The sequence below is a fragment of the Somniosus microcephalus genome, chromosome 7 (assembly GCF_052327205.1).
Source record: "Somniosus microcephalus isolate GS21.2 chromosome 7, FLI_Smic_1.0, whole genome shotgun sequence".
Lineage (NCBI taxonomy): Eukaryota > Metazoa > Chordata > Chondrichthyes > Squaliformes > Somniosidae > Somniosus > Somniosus microcephalus.
The window spans coordinates 214,795,037-214,817,680 of NC_140993.1; the positions used below are offsets into that span (position 1 = coordinate 214,795,037).

At 45.4% G+C, this 22,644-nt stretch overlaps 1 protein-coding gene across 1 annotated transcript in view; it reads left to right on the forward strand.

Annotated features, from left to right (window-relative positions):
• The window catches only part of dpys (dihydropyrimidinase), a 165,089-nt gene that overhangs the window by 138,333 nt on the left and 4,112 nt on the right, over positions 1-22,644 (forward strand). The window contains exons 6-8 of the mRNA XM_085993399.1: positions 12,286-12,427; positions 13,934-14,076; positions 19,177-19,384. Of these exons, the coding sequence (XP_085849525.1) occupies positions 12,286-12,427; positions 13,934-14,076; positions 19,177-19,384 (493 nt within the window). The remainder of the gene's footprint in view (positions 1-12,285; positions 12,428-13,933; positions 14,077-19,176; positions 19,385-22,644) is intronic.

Sequence of the window (22,644 nt, forward strand, 5' to 3'; positions counted from 1 at the left end):
GGGCCAGGTGGATGGGGAGTGCTTCCTCCCCGGCCCCTCAAGATATCCTGCCTCCCTCCCCGTGATTGGACCCACCCCGCGATCGAATCCCTGACCCACGGTCACTCCCCCAACCGTAAATCCACAATCTCACCCCGACCGTAAATCCACAATCTCACCCCAACCTTGAATCCACAATCTCACCCCCGACCTTGAATCCACAATCTCACCCCCGACCTTGAATCCACAATCTCACCACGACCTTGAATCCGCAATCTCACCCCCGACCGTAAATCCACAATCTCACCCCCGACCGTAAATCCACAATCTCACCCCCGACCGTAAATCCACAATCTGACCCCGACCTTGAATCCACAATCTCACTCCCGACCGTAAATCCACAATCTCACCCCCGACCTTAAAGCCACAATCTCACTCCCGACCTTGAATCCACAATCTCACCCCCGACCGTAAATCCACAATCTCACCGCCGACCGTAAATCCACAATCTCACCCCCGACCGTAAATCCACAAACTCACCCCGACCTTGAATCCACAATCTCACTCCCGACCGTAAATCCACAATCTCACCCCTGACCTTGAATCCACAATCTCACCCCCGACCGTTAATCCACAATCTCACCCCCGACCTTAAATCCACAATCTCACCCCGACCTTGAATCCACAATCTCACCCCCGACCGTAAATCCACAATCTCACCCCCGACCTTGAATACACAATCTCACCCCCGACCGTAAATCCACAATCTCACTCCCGACCTTGAATCCACAATCTCACCCCCCGACCACAAATCCACAATCTCACCACCGACCTTGAATCCACAATCTCACCCCCGACCGTAAATCCACAATCTCACCTCCGACCTTGAATCCACAATCTCACCCCCCGACCGTAAATCCACAATCTCACCCCCGACCGTAAATCCACAATCTCACCCCCGATCTTCAATCCACAATCTCACCCCGACCTTGAATCCACAATCTCACCCCGACCTTGAATCCACAATCTCACCCCTGACCTTGAATCCACAATCTCACCCCTGACCTTGAATCCACAATCTCACCGCGACCTTGAATCCACAATCTCACCCCTGACCTTGAATCCACAATCTCACCCCCCGACCTTGAATCCACAATCTCACTCTCCCAACCGTAAATCCACAATCTCACCACCGACTGTAAATCCACAATCTCGCCCCCGATCGTAAATCCACAATCTCACTCCCGACCGTAAATCCACAATCTCACCCCCGACCGTAAATCCACAATCTCACTCCCGACCTTGAATCCACAATCTCACCCCCGACCGTAAATCCACAATCTCACCCCTGACCTTGAATCCACAATCTCACCCCGACCGTAAATCCACAATCTCACCCCGACATTGAATCCACAATCTCACCCCGACTGTAAATCCACAATCTCACTCCCGACCGTAAATCCACAATCTCACCCCTGACCTTGAATCCACAATCTCACCCCCGACCGTAAATCTACCATCTCACTCCCGACCGTAAATCCACAATCTCACTCCCGACCGTAAATCCACAATCTCACCCCCGACCGTAAATCCACAATCTCACCCCCGACCTTGAATCCACAATCTCACCCCCGACCTTGAATCCACAATCTCACCCCCGACCTTGAATCCACAATCTCACCCCCGACCGTAAACCCACAATCTCACCCCGACCTTGAATCCACAATCTCACCCCCGACCTTGAATCCACAATCTCACACCGACTGTAAATCCACAATCTCACTCCCGACCGTAAATCCACAATCTCACCCCGACCTTGAATCCACAATCTCACTCCCGACCGTAAACCCACAATCTCACCCCCGACCTTGAATCCACAATCTCACCCCCGACCTTGAATCCACAATCTCACCCCCGACCGTAAATCCACAATATCACCCCCGACCGTAAATCCACAATCTCACCCCCGACCGTAAATCCACAATCTCACTCCCGACCGTAAATCCACAATCTCACCCCCGACCGTAAATCCACAATCTCACCCCCGACCTTGAATCCACAATCTCACCCCCGACCTTGAATCCACAATCTCACCCTGACCTTGAATCCACAATCTCACTCCCGACCGTAAATCCAAAGTCTCACCCCGGACCGTAAATCCACAATCTCACCCCTGACCTTGAATCCACAATCTCACTCCCAACCGTAAAACCACAATCTCACCCCCGACAGTAAATCCACAATCTCACCCCCGACTGTAAATCCACAATCTCACTCCCGACCGTAAATCCACAATCTCACCCCGACCTTGAATCCGCAATCTCACCCCCGACCGTAAATCCACAATCTCACCCCCGACCTTGAATCCACAATCTCACCCCCGACCTTGAATCCACAATCTCACCCCCGACCGTAAATCCACAATCTCACCCCCGACCTTAAATCCACAATCTCACCCCTGACCGTAAATCCACAATCTCACCCCTGACCTTGAATCCACAATCTCACCCCCGACCGTAAATCCACAATCTCACTCCCGACCTTAAATCCACAATCTCACCCCCGACCTTGAATCCACAATCTCACCCCCGAACTTAAATCCACAATTTCTCCAAGACCTTTCCGATCTCCCTCCCACGCCTCTGCGGCCTATCTGATCTCCCCCCACCCCGCACAGACTTTACGATCGCTCCCTCCTTACCCCCCTCCTCTCTTCTCCCCGGCTGAAGCCTACCAGTGCAGGCCTTCCCTCAATCTGGCTGGCTGCTGGCCGGGAATTGGAAAAAAAATTTAATGAGGTCCCGCCATTAAATTCGGCATGACCTCCGGGTTCTCCGCATTTCTGTGCTTCCCCCACCCCCGCTCCCTCCCCATAAATATCGGGGCCATTATTTTTCGGAATTTTTAAAATAAGTTTCAAGTAACGCATTGACTGCAGGGCATTCAACTCCATTACTGATAGCCACATATGCGACTTCAGGTACCTTGTCCTTGACTAAAATAATTGTGGAAAATCTGTGAAGGCACAAGCATAGCCTGCTCCCAGACCCAATGTACAATTCCCAGTGGGGCGGTCACTGGCTTTCCGGCTGGCATGTCTTGTTATAGCACAGCAGCATGTTCCCCGCTGTCCTGTCAGCCATTTTGCCAGCTCATCTCACCTACCGTTGTGAAGTGCAGTTATTGAGTGTCCTCCCTCCTTATTCCAGCCTTTACTTCACTTCTGCCCCAAGGCTGATTGCTGCTGGCTTTGTCCCAGTAATAACAAAATATTCTCGGACATGTTTATACTTTTTATTCCATGTTCAATCTTACCGGCTAAATTGGTAGCAGGGGAAAAGAGAGAGCGAAATGGGGCAGAAACAGAAAGAGTGGGATAGACTGAGATAAGACATCAGGGTGAGTGAAAAATTGGGGAGAGAAAAATAGGGAGAGCCGTCATTGAATCATAGAATGATACAGCACAGGAGGCCATTACCAACTCGATGGAACTTGAATTCTGACAAAGGATCTACACTTAAAAAATTTAACTTTTCTCTGTGCAGAACCTGTGTACTTTCTGTGTATTTCCAGCATCCATCATTTAAAAAAAAATATCTATGCTATATTTAAAGTGGGAGTGTTTTAGGATGACAATAGGCCCAGAAAGTAGAAAATTGTTCTGATGCCCAGCACTAACATCCCTCACTACAAAACAGTGAGAAAAAAGCTGTAACTAAGCTTTCTGTTGTTGTTCCTGCTTGGATTAATTGATTAGCACAAAGTCCTATTATATAAGCAATAGAGCTGGGGGCAACCAATGGCAGACATTTGCATATCAGGACTGAGGATGCCATTATTGACCAGTTAAGGAGCTAAGCTGAAATTGGCAACAATTTGCGTGTTTCAGGGCTGGTAGCACCCTCGCTTCTGAGTCAGAAGGTTGTGGATTCATAGTCCCACGCCAGGAACTTGAGCACATAAAGCTAAGCTGACACTGCAGTGCAGTGCTTAGGGAGTGCTGCACTGTTGGCGGTGCCGTTGTTCGGATGAGAAGTTAAACTGAGGCCTGCCCCCAGGTGGACGTAAAAGATCCCACGGCACAATTTTGAGGAAGAGCAGGGGAGTTATCCCCGGTGTCCTGGCCAATATTTATCCCTCAATCAACACAACAAAAAAACAGATTATCTGATCATTATCACATTGCTGTTTGTGGGAGCTTGCTGTGTGCAAATTGGCTGCCGCATTTCCCACATTACAACACTGACTCCACTCCAAAAGTACTTCATTGGCTGTAAAGTGCTTTGAGACATCCGGTGGTTGTGAAAGGCACTATATAAATGCAAGTCTTTCTTTTCTTTGGCAGGAATCTGCTTCGATCAGGATTTCATATCTGCGAATATTGTTGAATTTCCTGTTTGGTTTAATTGGGGTTGATGTACTGATTGTATTGAATGTATTGGCACAGCTCCCACTGGTTATTAATGCTGCTCCCTTCAACTGCCGGACTGGTTTGGCCGAACCCCCTTCAGTCTCATTCAGCCCCTTGGACTAACTTGAATGGTTCTTTGATGAAATAACGGAGATGGTTACTGAAGGTTGATGTTATGTATATGGACTTTCAGAAGCTATTTGATAAAGTACCACATAATAGACTTGTTAGCAAAATTGAAGCCCATGGGACTAAAGGGAAAGTGGCAGCATGGATACAAAACTGGCTGCAAGGCAGAAATCAGTGAGTAGTGGTGAGTGGTTGTCTTTCAGACTGGAGGGAATTATACTATGGTATCCCCCAGGGGTCGGTATTGGGAGCACTGCTCGTTTTGAACTATATTAATGACCTGAACTTCGGTATTGAGGCCATTATTTCAAAGTTGGCGGATGACATAATGCTTGGAAATTTAGTAAACAATGAGGAGGATAGTAGCAGACTTCAGAAGGAACTAGAATGGTGAAATGGGCAGACAGGTGGCAGATGAAATTTAATCTAGAGAAGTGTGAAGTGATGCATTTGGAAGGAAAAATGAGGAGAGGCAATATAAACTAAATGGCACAATTTTAAATTGAGTGCAAGAACAGAGAGATCTGGGGGTATATGTACAAATCTTTGAAGGTGGCAGGTAAAGTTGAGAAGGCTGTTAAAAAAGCATACAGGATCCTTGGCTTTATTAATAGACTATTACTGCTAGAAATTCGTTACAGCCAAGCAATGGGCGATGTTAGGACAAAAGATGGTGAATTAGCTCCAGGCGAAAATGCTCTAGACTGCACGCAAAATTCATCCTCACTGCTCACTAAAATGATTGGAGTCTTAAATCAAGTCTAAAAACCCAAGCTCATTGGTGTTACACTTAAAGGCTGGACCAATATCGGGGGCAGTGTAATCGCAACTCATGATTGCCACAGGCTTTTTTCACTACTTAAAGGGGAGGTTCATTGATGCTGCAACACCTCATTTTCAGCATTGCTGGCTGTGCAGCTGCCTCAACAACCATAAGAAGGAGGACAAGGAGCACTTATTTACAAATCCTCATGGCAGATCGCCACCCCAGGGAGAGAGCCCGCAGGATTTCCCATGAAGCTTTGAAAGCATTGGTTTTAGCGCTGGAGGGAAGGCGAGCAATCCTGTAATCACCAACTGGCAGGAGGCCCTTGCCGCAAGTCTGTCACACTATGTAGAGGGAGGTGGCACAACACATCACGGACCTCCCATCCAGAAGCCCGGTTGTACGGCTGCCTCCTCCCTCCCTCCTGCTCCTCATCTTCTTCCTCCTCACCTTCTTCCTCCTCGTCCTCATCCTCCTCCCTCTGCGCACATGTTCTCATCTTCCTTGCTGCCTATGCTCCCTCCGCTGTAGATCCTGGAGTGTGAGTTGGCATGCCAGTACAGCCCCCAATAATCTTACCAGTTGTTGCTGTTTGAATCTTTGAAGAATAAATGTAGCTACTTTGTACTTGCCACAAGACCTCTGATACAAATGAACCTTGAAATTACTCAATGAAACCTTTGCAGTAGCTGAAACTAACAAAAAGCCACTGAAACTGCATTAACCTGACAGGTGTGAGTGATTACTGATGACCCCTTTAAATAAAGTCCCAGCAGCTGGCTTCCTGGTGCTGCACGCCAACTCTCCCTGTCGGTGTTTACGCCAGGCGGTGAGGTAAGTGGCTAAAAGCAATTTGGGAAATCCGGCATTCAGTGAGCGTTGCACACTCGCTGACGTCACGATCTCCCTGGTTTTGCAGCCCCTGGTAAAGCTGTTACCGGCAGCGCTAGGGGAGTCCCGATTTGGTGTGTGGTGCTGGATTCGCCTCGCCCTGTTGGTACTATTCTCAATGCCACATTAGGACCATCTACTGGTGCTAACGGGCGGTACTAAGAGGACAAATTTTTTGAGTGATGGTAAATCTTTATAAATTGCTGGTTAGATCTCAGCAGGAGTATTGTGTCCAATTCTGGGCACCACACTTTAGGAAGAATGTCAAGGCCTTGAAGAGGATACAGAAGAGATTTACCAAAATGGTACCAAGGATGCAGAACCTCCGTTATGTGGAGAGACTGGAGAAGCTGGAATTGTTCTTCCTGGAGCAGAGAAGGTTAAGGGGTGATTTAATAGAGGTGTTCAAAATTATGAAAGGGTTTGATAGAGTAAATAAAGAGAAACTGTTTCCAGTGGCAGAAGGGTCCGTAACCAGGGGACACAGATTGAAGGTAATTGGCAAAAGAACCAGAGGCGAGATGAAGAGACCTTTTTTTACTCAGCGAGTTGTTGTGATCTGGAATGCACTGCCTGAAAGGGTGGTGAAAGAAGATTCAATAGTAACCTTCAAAAGGGAATTGGATCTCTACTTAAAAGAGAAACATTTGCAGGGCGATGGGGAAAGAGCAGGGGAGTGGGACTAATTGGTAGCTCTTTCAGAGAGCTGGCACAGGCACGATGGGTCGAATGGCCTCATAGAATCATAGAATAGTACAGCACAGAAGGAAGGCATTCGGCCCATCGAGTCTGTGTCGGCTCTTTCAAAGAGCAATCCCATTAGTCCCCCGCTCCTTCCCCATATCCCTGCAATTTTTTTCTCCTTCAAGTATTTATCCAATTCCCTTTTGAAGGCTACTATTGAATCTGTTTCCACCACCCTATCAGGCAGCGCATTCCAGATACTAACCACTCGTTGCATAAAAAAAGGTTTCCTCATGTCACCTTTGGTTCTTTTGCCAATCACCTTAAATCTGTGCCCTCTGGTTATCAACCCTTCAGCCATTGGAAACAGTTTCTCTTCATTTACTCTATCTAAGCCCGTCATGATCATGTCTCCTTCTGTGCTGTATGATTCAATGATTCTAACAAGAAGTCGAGGAAGACCAAGCCACTGGATAGACAATGTTGAGTGACTTGTCACAGAAAGTGATACAGATGACCGAAGTGGCCAGGCGAGTTCAGAACCGACAACAATGGCGTGAATACTTTCGGCCCCATTGTTGTTGCTCAGCTGACAAGCGGGAATTTAAAATTTGTATGTCATAAAAGATATTTTTCTCATTGATGCCTTTAGCTGCATTGGGCACCAAGGGCTGTGTTGAGGGAAGAAGGGGGCAGAAATAAAAAATTCAAAGGCCAATTTCAGCTATGCAGTAGATGGCAGAATGATTGATTGCGTTGCTCAAACTGGCAGAAAATGTACTTTTTGCTCCTGACATGCCAGTTCTGTTTGCTGCTTCCAAGTCTGACTTCAAGTGTTGAATTTCTCAAGGGTTCTGCCCACTTCCCATTGTGATGAGTTGTGTGAATGCACAAAGCAGAACTGAGTCAGTGAGTGCACAGGAATATTGGCCCAGAAATTCGGGTCTCCACGGGTGAGTACGCACGGGTTACTCACCCGTAGGCCCAATGGAAGTGCTGGTTTCCTGCATGCACTGCGCATGCGCGGGAAACCGGCACTTCCGTTCCCCTGAACGAAGAGGTTCAGAGGTCGAACGCGTGCGCGGGGGAGGCTGCGCGTGCGCGACGAACGTGTGCGCGGGGGAGGCTGCGCGTGCGCATCAAACTTAGGTTTTTTTTACAGGTTTCTCCAGGAACGTAAGCCTGCAGAATTTAAAAGTGTAAAAAGCAGGCGTAAGGCCTGCTTTTTACAAGGTAAGTGGTGAATTAATTAAAATTAAAACATTTTTTCCACAGGTTTATTATTTTTAAATACTTCAAAGCAAGGTACGTTTATTTTTAGCCCCGTTAGAAAATAAAAAAAATTTCAAAAATTTAAATTATTGTTTATAATAGTTATTTCATGTAATTTATAGTTTATTTAAAAAATGTGATTTAAAAAAAATTTATTTGAAGATTTAGTGCTATTTTGGGGCCGTAGTATTTATAAGTCTTGACAGCACTTCCTGTCAGACTTATGAATAAGAACATAAGAACATAAGAAGTAGGAGCAGGAGTAGGCCATACGGCCCCTCGGGCCTGCTCCGCCATTCAATAGGATCATGGCTGATCCGAATCCAGACTCACGTCCACTTCCCTGCCCGCTCCCTGTAACCCCTAATTCCCTTATCAGCTATGAAACTGTCTAACTCCGTTTTAAATTTATTTAATGTCGCAGCTTCCACAACTCTCTGAGGTAGAAAATTCCATAGATTTACTACCCTCTGAGTGAAGAAGTTTCTCCTCATCTCAGTTTTGAAACGGCAGCCCCTTATTCTAAGATTATGCCCCCTAGTTCTAGTCTCACCCATCAGTGGAAACATCCTCCCCGCATCCACCCGATCAAGCCCCCTCACAATCTTATATGTTTCGATAAGCTCGCCTCTCATTCTTCTGAATTCCAATGAGTAGAGGCCCAACCTACTCAACCTTTCCTCATAAGTCAACCCCCTCATCTCCGGAATCAACTGAGTGAACCTTCTCTGAACTGCCTTGAGAGCAAGTATATCTCTTAAATATGGAAACCAAAACTGCACGCAGTATTCCATGAGTGGCCTCACCAGTACCCTGTATAACTGAAGCAAGACTTCCCTGCTTTTATACTCCATCCCCCTTGCAATAAAAGCCAAGATTCCATTGGCCTTCCTGATCACCTGCTGTACCCGCATACTAACCTTCTGTGTTTCATGCACCAGGACCCCCAGATCCCTTTGTACTGTAGCACTTTGCAGTTTCGTTCCATTTAGATAATAACTTGCTCTTTGATTTTTTCTGCCAAAGTGCATAACCTCACGCTTTCCAACATTATATCCCATCTGCCAAATTTCTGCCCACTCACTTAGCCTGCCTATGTCCTTTTGCAGGTTTTTAATGTCCTCCTCACTCACTGCTTTCACTCCCATTTTTGTATCGTCGGCAAACTTGGATACGTTGCACTTGGTCCCCTCCTCCAAATCGTTAATATAGATTGTAAAGAGTTGGGGTCCCAGCACTGACCCCTGCGGAACACCACTAGTTACTGATTGCCAACCCGAGAATGAACCATTTATCCCCACTCTCTGTTTTCTGTTAGATAGCCAATCTTCCACCCATGCCAGTATATTACCCCCAATCCTGTGATTTTTTATCTTGTGCAGTAATCTTTTGTGTGGCACCTTGTCAAACGCCTTTTGGAAGTCCAAATACACCACATCCACTGGTTCCCCTTTATCCACCCTGTTTGTTACGTCCTCAAAGAATTCGAGCAAATTTGTCAAACATGACTTCCCCTTCATAAAACCATGCTGACTCTGTCCGATTAAATTATGCTTATCCAAATGTCCTGTTACTGCTTCCTTAATAATGGACTCCAACATTTTACCAACCACAGATGTTAGGCTAACTGGTCTATAGTTTCCAGCCTTTTGTCTACCTCCCTTTTTAAATAAGTGCGTTACATTAGCAGTTTTCCAATCTGCTGGGACCTTTCCTGAATCCAGGGAGTTTTGGAAAATTACCACCAATGCATCTGCAATCCCTACCGTTACTTCTCTCAAGACCCTAGGATGTAAGCCATCAGGTCCAGGGGATTTATCCGCCTTAAGTCCCATTATCTTACCGAGTACCATCTCCTTAGTGATTTTAATTGTGTTTAGCTCCTCCCCCCCTATAGCCCCCTGTTTGTCCAGTGTTGGGATATTTTTAGTGTCCTCTACTGTAAAGACTGATACAAAATATTTGTTCAGCGTATTTGCCATCTCCATGTTCCCCACTACTAATTTCCCGGTCTTGTCCTCTAAGGGACCAACATTCACTTTAGCCACCCTTTTTCTTTTTATATAACTGTAGAAACTCTTGCTATCTGTTTTTATATTTTTTGCTAGTTTACTTTCATAATCTATCTTCCCTTTCTTAATTAATCTTTTAGTTATTCTTTGCTGGCTTTTAAATGCTTCCCAATCTTCTATCCTCCCACTAGATTTGGCTACTTTATATGCCCTTGTTTTCAGTCGGATACTGTCCTTTATTACTTTACTTAGCCATGGATGGCTGTCTTTTCTTTTACGCCCCTTTTTCCTCAGTGGAATATATTTTTCTTGAAAGTTGTGAAATATCTCCTTGAATGTACACCACTGCTCATGTACCATCTTACACCTTAATCTATTTTCCCAGTCCACTTTAGTCAACTCTGCTCTCATACCTTCATAGTCTCCTTTATTTAAGCTTAGTACGCTGGTTTGTGATCCAACTCTCTCACCCTCCAACTGAATTTGGAATTCAACCATATTATGGTCACTCATTCCAAGGGGATCCTTTACTAGGACAATTTTTATTAATCCTGTCTCGTTACACAGGACCAGATCTAAGATTGCCTGCCCCCTGGTTGGTTCGGTAACATACTGCTCAAGGAACCCGTCCCTAATGCACTCTATGAACTCTTCCTCAAGGCTGCCCTGCCCAATTTGATTTGTCCAGTCAATATGAAAGTTAAAATCTCCCATGATTATAGCTGTTCCCTTATTACAAGCCCCAACTATTTCCTGATTTATACTCCGACCAATAGAGTTGCAACTGTTAGGAGGCCTATAGACTACACCTACTAGTGACTTTTTCCCCTTATTATTCCTTATCTCCACCCAAACTGTTTCACTATCCTGATCCTTTGACCCAATATCATTTCTCACTATTGCAGTGATTCCATCCTTTATTAACATAGCCACCCCACCTCCCTTTCCTTCCTGTCTGTCCTTCCTAATAGTCAAATACCCCTGGATGTTTAGTTCCCAGTCATGGTCACCTCGCAGCCATGTTTCTGTAATGGCCACCAGATCATACCCATGTGTAGTTATTTGTACCGTCAACTCATCTATTTTGTTACGAATGCTGCGTGCATTCAGATAAAGAACTTTAAAATATGTTTTGTGACAATTTATTCCTGCTTTTACCCCCTTTACTACTTTACCTTTATCTTTATATATTCTGTCCCTTCCTGACACGCTCTGGTTTTTAATTTCCCCACTGCTACTTTGCTCTATTGCCTTCTCCGCTGACATTTTTATTTTTCACTCTCTTGAAACCTCCCCCCCACTAATTAGTTTAAAGCCCTCTCTACAGCCCTAGTTATTCGATTCGCCAGGATTCTAGTCCCAGCACTGGCCAAGTGAAGTCCATCCCAGCGGAACAGCTCGCTCCTGTCCCAGTACTGGTGCCAGTGTCCCAAGAAGCAAAACCCATTTCTCCCACACCAGTCTTTGAGCCATTCCCTGCCCCGATTGGCTGCCCATGGCCCACGTGATCCCAGGGGACGCATCGAACTAACTGCGCCCCTGGGATACGCAAGCACTGCGTGCCAGCAGCTGAACCAGGCCCCGGATCGGAATTCCATGGGGGCCCACAGCTCAACGGCCGGCGGGCAAGGTAAGTGCAGATCGGGGGCTTGCACCCGTGGGAAGCCCCCGACCCAAATTTCTGGGCCAATATGTTTCCCTAGGTGTACGGTAACACATTTTGGAGCTGAAACTCTGTCTGCAGTTCTATTGTACAGGAAGTAACTAGCTGATTTGCAGTTACAATTGAGCGGTGAGGCTTGTGCTTTTAATTCGGGACAGACAAAACCCATTGGGGTGGCTGCCTGGGCAAGTTCTGTGGTGGCTACAGCCCTGGCCCAAGTCATCCACCAGGAAGAACATTACTTCGCCACTGATGATTGATGACTGATTTCTCTTCCCACCCCCCAACCCCCCTTTCTCCCCTTCCCCCCCACCCCTCCCCAATCTTCCCCATATCTCCTGGTTGAATGAAGAATGGATCTGTTTTGTGGATTTGGATTTCTTCTTCATCAGATATCACCAGTAAAGCAGTACAGTGCCACACTCTACTGTGCAGGCCTGCTTGATTGTGTTGTCACTTTCGTTCTCTTTCTTCATAGTGATGACCTTACTGTAACAGGAACAGACAACTGCACGTTCAATGGCTGCCAGAAAGCCTTGGGAAAAGATGATTTTACAAAGATTCCGAATGGGGTGAATGGTGTGGAGGACAGGATGTCCATCATATGGGAGAAAGGAGTGGTAAGTGTCACTTAAACATTAAGATTCAATAATTCTGATGTATAGTTATAGATCTTCAGAGTTGTTATCCAGTTGGGGGAGGAAGGAATTAGCATTAGGAGTAAACGCACCAGCATTGAGGCAAGGAATTGGTTCAACCAGTTCTGGGTCGGCCACATGAATAATTTAACGATTCAAAATGTGTCAGATTACATTCACATTCACATAAATTACATGCTGGATAATGCCGAAAAGAAAGACCTGCAACACTTTGCCAAGTTATTCCATCAAACCCTTCAATATGACGAATGACACTCCAAGTAAGTGCTCACAACTGGTTTAGGTGTGACTTCCATGTCCCATTTCTAAGTGAAGACAAGTGCATTGCACTTTTGCCCATCATTCGGTCTGATAATGATTAAACCTACCAATCTGATTATTTTTCATTCCATTCATTTTAAAGGCAGAAAATCCTGTGATTTTCCAAGATGCACTTCTGGTGCGTGCAGGAGTGTGGAATCACCCTATATATATACTTGACTAATGTAGCAGCAGAACCTGTAGGAAAGCAGCTATTTCCCAGGGGTTTAATGATCAGACGTTGGAGAACACAGCCGAGTTGAGGCCTGGTCTGAGTGTAGGAAATGGTTCCCAGTCGTTACAAATTTAAAATATTTGACAAGCATTTGTTTAAAAATAATTGTATTTGACCCATAAGAACATAACATAAGAAATAGGAGCAGGAGTAGGCCATATGGCCACTCAGGCCTGCTCTGCCAGTCAATAAGATCACAGTTGATCATCGACCTCAACTCCACTTTCCCGCCCGATCTCCATATCCCTTGATTCCCCTAGAGTCCAAAAATCTATCTATCTCAGCCTTGAATATACTCAATGACTCAGCTTCCACAGCTCTCTGGGGCAGAGAATTCCAAAGATTCACAACCCTCTAAGTGAAGAAATTTCTCTTCATCTCAGTCTTAAATGGCCTACCCCTTTGTTTACTCTTTGTTTAAAACTGAATGTGCAGTCATACAATCACTATTGTGTCGATTCAAAGTGATTTCAGCTGCATCGGAAGGCGGAAGCAGCAATATAATTTGGTCTTGACGTGACTTCGAGTGCTACCAGTGTGAATTTGCACTGAGTGCATTGTACCTCCAAACCACTGCAAACACCACACTTTAAAAGTGCCTAGGTGATCCACTGAACATTCTGAAGACGTTCTTCAATGTTTTTAATAATTAATCGAAAGCAGACAGCCCCATTCATGCTCTCGTAAATTAGTAGTCTAGGGAATGAGCTCAAGTACGCAGAACTCTATAGTCAGTGACCTCCAAGAGACCTACAGTGATGCGTAATCAACAGTATAATGCCAGTTTTCTGGCTGCGCATTGCACTCCAGATACTGGTCTATTACAAATGACATTTTAAACCCTGCATCACAGCATTCACATCTTTATTTTTTGTGTGTTTATTAGGAGGTCTTGGGAGAAATGGCAAACTATTGTGACCTTTCTCTTTCAGCACAGCGGTAAAATGGATGAGAATAGGTTTGTGGCTGTCACCAGTACCAATGCAGCAAAGATCTTTAACCTTTATCCCAGGAAGGGAAAAATAGCCAAAGGCTCTGATGCTGATATTGTCATCTGGGACCCATGTGCTGTCAGGTAAAGCGACTGTCTGGAGAAAAAATACATACATTTCCCTCTTCGCCATTTCCTTTGCTAAAAACATTGAGGTAGAAATTGGTATGTGCTGTGCCTGTTTTGGGCATGAAATAGGTGCATAGCATACCAATTTAGCAGTGAGACTGGCTGCCACCCACTTTGCACAGACATTGGGCCCACTGCTAAATTGGTGGGACGCAGTTTTTAAACGTTCCAGACGGATGCCTAAAACAAGTATTAGAATCCTTGAATATTTTAAGTAGGGGCCTGTTGAAGGACTCCTTGAAAAAATTAGTTCCCAATGAGCAAGGCTGCTCTGCTCAGGATTCTTCAGTGGCCACCAACTAAAGGTAAGTATAGAATCATAGAAACTTACAGCACAGAAGGAGGCCACTCGGGTCATCGTGCCTGTGCCGGCTCTTTGAAAGAGCAGTCCTGCTTAGTCCCACACCCTGCTTTTTGTCCGTAACACCGTAAGTTCCTCATCCTCAAGAACCTGTCCAACTCCCTTTTAAAATGATTTATGGAATCAGCTTCTACCACATTTTCAAGTCGAGCATTCCAGACCCCGACAACTCTCTGAGTGAAAACATCTCTCCTCATCTCCCCTATAGATCTTTTGCCAATGATTTTAAATCTATGATCTCTGGTTATTGACCCACTCACCAGAGGGAATAGTTTATCTCTATCTACTCTATCGAAACCTCTCATCATCCTGAAAAGCTCTATTAGGTCACCTCTTAACCTTATCTGTTCCAAGGAGAACAGTCCTAACCTTTCCAACCTCTCCTGATAACTCAAGTCCCTCATCCCTGGTAACATCCTGGTAAACATCCTCTGCACAATTTCTAAGGCCTTTTGTACTGGTCTCGCTAGACGTGCTCCCATCTAGTTATCCAGCCAGCTAAACACTCATTCAAATAATTCCTCGACAAGCGGGTTTGCTGTTTTGAAGCCTTACTTGAACAAATTTGTGAAACTGTAAACAAAGACAAAGTATGTTTTGTACATAGAACTAAGTACTATACATTAGATGTTACATAAGATATAGACATATTTATAACAATAGAATAGACTAATTGTATAACTAAATGGCACTTGAGCTAGACTTCTGTAGCTAACAACTAATAACTTCTTATAAACAAAGTATTGTCAAATACTACACTGACAAAGTTGCTATCATGTTATTAAACAAAGATACAGACATTGCGTCTTGGCTAGCATATAAGATGAGATGGCACCGGATTGAGAATCCCTCGTGTCAGATTCTCCATAACTCTGCCAGGTTCTTCCTGGAATACTACTTCCGGGGTCAAACAGGAAGAAAGGTCAAATGACCTATTGCAGTATACTAACACTGCTATACACTAACTACCACTAGAGGGTGCTATCTGCATGTAATAAGTCCAGAACACCTTTACATCTTTCCTGAAGTGTGGTGCCCAGAATTGTCCACAATACTCCAGCTGAGGCCTCACCAGTGATTTATAAAGTTCTAGCATGATCTCTTGACTTTTATATTCTATGCCTCTGTTTATAAACCCAAGTAACCCATATGCTTTTTAACCACCTTATCAACTTGCCCTGCCACCTTTAAGGATTTGTGTATATGGACACCAAGGTCTCTCTGCTCATCTGCACTTTTCAAAATTGTGCCATTTATAGTATACTGTCTTTCCATAGTAGTCCTCCCAAAGTGTATTGCGTCACACTTCTCCACATTAAACTCTATCCCCCACGCTTCTGCCCATTTCACCATCCTGTCTATGTCATCCTGAAGCCGATAACTATCCTCATCACTATCTACCAATTTGCCAAGTTTCGTATCATCTGCAAACTTTATAATGCTGCTCCCTACACCCGAGTCCAGGTTGTTTATAAAAATTGAAAAGAGTACTGGACCCAAAACTGACCCTTGGGGAACACCACTGCAAACCACCCCCAGTCTGAAAAACGTCCATCCACCACCACCCGCTGCTTCCTGTCACTGAGCCAATTTTATATCCATACCCTGACTTTCCCCTTAATTCCATGGGCTTCCATCTTCTCAAAGTGGCACTTTGTTGAATGCCTTCCGAAAGTCCATATATACATCTACTGCACTACCTTGATCAACCTTCTCTGTTACCTCATCAAAGAATTCAATCAAGATAGTCAGACAAAATTTCCTTTAACAAATCCATGCTGGCTCTCCTTGATTAACCCATGCCTTTCCAAATGAAAGTTTATTTTGTCCCTGATAATGGTTTCCAATAACTTCCCCACCACCGATGTTAGGCTGACTGGCCTGTAGTTTCCTCATTTAGCCCTCTCCCCTTTCTTGAATAGTATAACATTAGTAGCCCTCCAGTCCTCTGGCACTATTCCTGTATCCAATGAGGATTGAAAGATTGTGACCAATGCCTCTGCTATTTCTACCTCTGCTTCTACCAGCAACCTAGGATGCATTCTATCCAGACCAGGTGACTTACCAACTTTCAGTAATTCTAATATTTTTAGTACATCATCTCTATCTATTACTATCCTGTCAATAACTTCCCTCTCTTTTAGTGTAACCTTCACATCATCCGCTTCCTTTGTGAAGACAGATGCAAAGTACTCATTTAATACTTTAGCCATGTCCTCTGCCTCTACATGAAGATTTCCCTTTGGGTCCTTAATAAGGCCAACTTATTCCCTAGCGAACCTCTTACACTTGTTTAAAAAATGTTTTAGGGCTCAATTTAATGTTGCCTGCTAATCTTTTCTTGTAACCTCTCTTTGCCTCCTGTATTAACTTTTTCAATTCCCTCCTGTACTTTCCATAATCTTATTGGTTATTAACTGAATCTTACTCCTTACTTTTATCATACTTTTTCTGTTTTATTTTAACTTTTATTTCCTTTGTCATCCAGGGCACATTAGCTTTGGATGCTCTACCTTTTCCCTTCAAAGGAATAGGCCAAGTGTGTATCTGAACTATCTCTTTCCTGAATGCCCTCCATTATTTTGTTACTGCTTTACCCTGCAATAGCCTTTCCAATCTACTTGTGCTAGATTCCTTCTTAAATCACTGAAATTAGCTCTTCCCCAGTTGAACACTTTCACCTTAGATATTTTCTGGTCCGTTTCCATTATTACTCTAAGCTGAATTATGTTGTGGTCACTGTTAGCTAGATGATCTCCTACTGTAACACACTCCACTCGACCTACTTCATTTCCCAGAACCAGATCCAACACTGCTTCCTTTCTTGTTGAACTGGAGACATATTGATCGAGAATGGTCTCCTGTACACGTATCAGAAATTCCTCTTCTTCCCTACTCTTAGCACTATGTTTTTCCCTAAGTATGGAAATAGTTTTTAAAAAACACTTCCAGTGGTGCCAGGAGGAGTAGGAGTATTCCCCGATTCCACAGGTATTGTGATAGCCCCCACCCCCCCAGTTCTGACGAGAAGCCTGTAGAGGCACAACCGCCGGCGGCTGCTCGCCCCAAGTTTGCAGATCCTCGGGCCTCTTGCTTCAGCGTGCACTACTCGCATGTCCCCCGAAAACGGACCCAAACAAATTTTTATTCCATTGACTCAGTGCCAGGCACCTGCCGTATCTTGACCAAGTTGCTATGATGCATGTTTTAAACTTGACAGCAAGTAAACTTGGCAGGTTATTTTACCGTGGAGGCAATCACAGCCAACATCTATCCTGTCTCAAGCCAATTTTCACGCACTTACAAAGGCAAAACAAAAAACTGTAGATGCTCGAAAACTGAAACAAAAATATAAAACGTTGGAAACACTCAGCAGGTCAGTTAGCATCTGTGGGGAGAATAGACAAGCTCATATTTCAGTTATGGACCTTTTGTCAGAACTGCAACAAATGGCTGATACCTGAGACATTAACTTGCCTGTTCTGGCCACAGTTGCTGACTGACCTGCTGAGTGTTTCCAGCTTTTCCTATTTTTGTTCCGTGCATATATACTTTTTCAGGGTGGTTAGATAGAGACCAACAACAACAATTTGCGTTTATATAGTGCCTTTAACATAGAAAAACATCCCAAAGGTGCTATAGACAAAAATGGATACCAAGAAAAAGGAGATATTAGGAGTGGTGATCAGAAGCTTAATCAGCGAGGTGGATTTTAGAAGGGTCTTAAAGGAGGAGGGTGTGTTGGAGAGACGGAGAGTTTTAGGGAGGGAATTCCAGAGCATAGGGCCTAGATGGCTGATGGCATGGCCGCCAATGGAAGCGGGGGGGTTGGATGAAGGGAGGCAGAGAGTGCAGAATTGAAAGACCGGAGAGTTTGGGAGGAGGTTATAGAGATAGAGAGCGGTGAGGCCAATGTAGATCAGAAAGGACAAGAGTGATTAGTGAGTGGAAGTTAGAGCATGATAGGATATGGGCAGCATAGTTTTGGCTGAGTTGCAGTTTACGGAGGGTGGAGAAAGGGAGGCAGGCCAGAAATTAAGCCTGGAGATGGCAAAGGTATGGATGAGTGCTTCAGTGGAAGATGGACTGAGGCGAGGCTGGGATGGGGGATGTTACGGTTTTGAAAATAAGCGGTCTTTGTGATGGAGAAGATTTGAAGTCAGAAGTTCAGGTCGTGGTCAAATAGGAAACAAGGTTGCAAACGGTTTGGTTCACTCTGAGATAGTGACCGGGGAGGGGAATGGAATCGATGGCAAGGGTACGGAGTTTGTGACAGGGTCTGAAGACAATGGATCCAGCCTTTCCAGTGTTAAACTGGAGGAAATTGTGGCTTACCCAAGACTGGATGTCAGACAAGCAGTCAGACAACTGAGTCAGTGGAGGGATCATGACAAGTGGTGAAGAGGTAGAGCTAGGTATTGCCTGCCAATGACCCAATGTCTTCGGATGATGTTACCAAGTGGCAGCGTGTAAATGAGAAAGAACAGGGGCCCAAGGATAGATCTGAAGCAAACGGTGTGGGGATGGGAAGAGAAGCCATTGCTGGAGATACTTGGTTTACAATTGGCTAGCTAAGAGTTAAATTTATTGCTAACTGAACAGGCTCCTATTGATTCCTATTTGTATTAGTGGTGCAGTTTTCAGCTCCTCTTCAGTTTACTGTAGTTTATATTTGTTATTTCCATCTCAAACAGGACTATTTCAGCCAAAACACATCATCAGATTGTTGACTTCAACATTTTTGAAGGCATGGTCTGCCATGGGGTCCCTTTAGTCACCATTTCACGAGGTAAAGTGGTGTTTGAAGATGGAATGCTACATGTTGTGCCAGGGGACGGGAAGTATATTCCACGGAAACCATTTGCAGAGTATGTCTTCAAGCGAATCAAACAATATGATAAGGTCAGTGATTGCCTTAAAATAAAATTCTGGCACAGGCTGGAAATCTCCACTCACCTGTTAGCTTGCGGCTGAGTCACTTCCCGGGTATGTTCGATTTCCCAGCTTGCCATTAACACTTACATGTTTATCCCACTTTAAGTCACCTTCAAACTGTCATTCCTTCTCGTTGTGCTGTGTCTTTTGCTTTGGGTTAGCGTGGCTCTTGCCCCCTCAAATTGCTCATGTATAGATTCATTGCTTCTGATTGAAATACAACTTTGGCTGTCTGATAGAGTTATTTTAAGTGCTTGAAAAAATAATCTGTGGTGTGATGTGGGACTGATTTCGATTCCCAGTCTGTGCTGAGCCAGCTGGCATCAGCCAGGGCACGATACAGCCACAACCGTTGGCCTCAATATTTCTGGGCTGGTGGGGGGAATAGCAGCCAGTGTTTCCCCTCCTGATTACTGTCCAGCCTTGAATATCTGGAGATTGAGTTGAGCTGAGCTGTGTTGCTGCCACTCCTCCACCTCCCATCAATGCACAAGTAGCTTTTGATAATCACTGTCTTGCTTAAAGAATGGCCATTTGGGTGAGGGCTTGGAGAGCTGGGGCATCTGTGGAACCTTTCCCCAGTAAAAGTTAGCACCTTCAGGAGATAAAGGGAGCAAAGGAAGACAAGGCAATGGCACAGCATTGAGGTGGCAACGTGCCATCCTGTGAATTAGTAAGATATTGGTTTGCCGCTCTTAGCTGTGCCTCACTGGGGGAGGTATGGAATAGGTTCTTCCTCTGCAGGGGACGTGTGGTGCAGGTACCATGGAGGGAGGTGTAAAGCTTCACAATCACCCCTTCCTCCTATGGGGCCGGGGTGATTGTGAAGCAGACATCAGGTCCTCTCTCCATGGGAAGGGAAAATCTTAGGAAGAAGCAATCTGGGCCACTGCCATTCACCTGCCAGAGGTTACAGACGGTATTGACAAAGCACCGGGAACAGGCCACCCGCTGCCTGCCCACCAACTAGGCTGGGCTGGTCCAGGTGCCAGAAATTACAACAGAAGGAAAAAAGGAGAGAAAATAATGTAAATACCTTACCACAGTTAAAAATAAAATGATTGGACCATTAGTCAAAACCCATTTCTCTCAGATAAACTCTGTCACTGATTGATTTTTTTTAACCTTTCATAGAGTAGGTAAAAGGGTAGAAATTCTGACCAGTGACGTTCATGTACGAAAGCTTAAACAGCCTGTATTCTGTGCTCCTGTATGCACCATTTCAATATACAGGCAGTAACCTGTTTTAAACCTGGGAACACTAAATCATAACTTACTCCTGAAGGTCCAGTGTGCACAAACAGCAACTGTGCTGTTAGACTAACTTTCCAGTTTTTGTTGCCTTGGGCCATCCAAAGATTGGCAATAGCTTCAGTGAAATCTGAAATTCTATTTACACTGCCTTTAATCTGAACAGTAATTCAAGCTACTCACTGTGGTCAGTCACACAATTCAATTCAGAGAGTCTGCTATTGTTTCCCACCACCACACCTGCTGCCACCCAAAGAGGACAGCTGCTGTGTGTGTGTATATCAAGGCAGTAACAGATCGTACTATTGAGATGACGTTTATACACTGCTCAAGCTTTACTGTAGTGGTCTGTGTTACCATCCTTCCACCTTGATGTCTCTGTGCCTCGCGCTCCATCCTAAATGTTATCCTTTGTACATTAATTAGTGTGATTAGACTCCACTGAGGAAAAGAATATTTGTTTCATCTCCCACTGCTACCTTGGTGCTGGGTGAGTTTGTGGGTTCCTCCTTAACATCAGAATGTACTGTTCTGATTATGCTGCCACATTTAAATAAAAGTTCCCAGAGTTCCACCCGAATGTGGCCAGATCCAATACCTGGCCCGCGGGCGGGAGCAGGGGTTCGGTAGCAGGAGGGCACAGCCAATCCTGTGGGAACAGACTCTGGACATCAGTTGAAAGGGGTGTCTGGAGGCAACCTGGAGTTGGGGGGGGGGGGGCGGTGGTGGGGGGGAAGAGTTCTGGAAGGCAATTATTGGTGGGGTGGTGGTGGCGGGGGGGGGGGGGTTGGCGGTGGAGGAAGCAAGGGAGGCCCAAGGCCTGCTCCTGCTCCTCCTGGCCCACAAGGAAACCTAAAATGTAGAAATGTAGATGTGAAAGGCAAGCACTGATTTGATGGCTAGACAGCAAACTCGGGCTGAGAATGACATGTTGCCCTTTCACTTTTGGGATTTCATGGAAGTCACCTCTCCCTGCCAGCTGTAAACATGCTGTGTAGCTATGGGTCCACAGCCTAAAACTGAGCCTAATTTGGCACAAATTGCCACTGAATTGACAATCTTAGGCCCCGATTTAAACTCCCCGCCAGTCACTTACCCCCTCTGATCTCGCTGCCTACCCAGCATGTCCCGATCGTAAGCTGCTCCATTGAGCAGGCGAGCGGGACACCCGCAGGAAGAAAGTGGGGGAGCAGTGATAGATCATGGGCCAGAAGAGAGCCAGCAGGTAAGTTTAAAAAAAGTACATTTTAGGTTTCCTTGTGGGCCAGGAGGAGCAGGAGCAGGCCTTGGGCCTCCCTTGCTTCCTCCACCGCCACACCCCCGCTCCACCACCACCCCACCAATAATTGCCTTCCAGAACTCTTCCCCCCCCCGCCCCCCCACTCCAGGTTGCCTCCAGAGACCCCCCTCAACTGACATCCGGAGTCGGTTCCCACAGGATTGGCTGTGCCCTCCTGCCACCGAATCCCTGCTCCCGCCTGCTGGCGAGGTATTGGATCTGGCCACATTCGGGCGGAACTCTGGGAACTTTTATTTAACTGAGACCTGGCTGTTAAGATTGGCCAAGTCTCAGGGCCTTGGTGAGACCACACCTGGAGTACTGTGCACAGTTTTGGTCTCCTTATCTAAGGAAGGATATACTTGCCTTGGAGACGGTGCAATGAAGGTTCACCAGATTGATTCCTGGGATGAGAGGGCTGTCCTATGACGAGAGATTGTGTAGAATAGGCCTATACTCTCTGGAGTTTAGAAGAATGAGAGGTCATCTCACTGAAACATACAAGATTCTGAAGGGGATTGACAGGGTAGATGCTGAGAGGTTGTTTCCCCAGGCTGGAGTGTCTAGAACTAAGAGGCATAGTCTCAAGATAAGGGGTAGGCCATTTAAGACTGAGATGAGGAGGAATTTCTTCACCCAGAGGGCTGTGAATGCTGAGTCTTTGAGTATATTCAAGGCTGAGATCGACAGATATTTA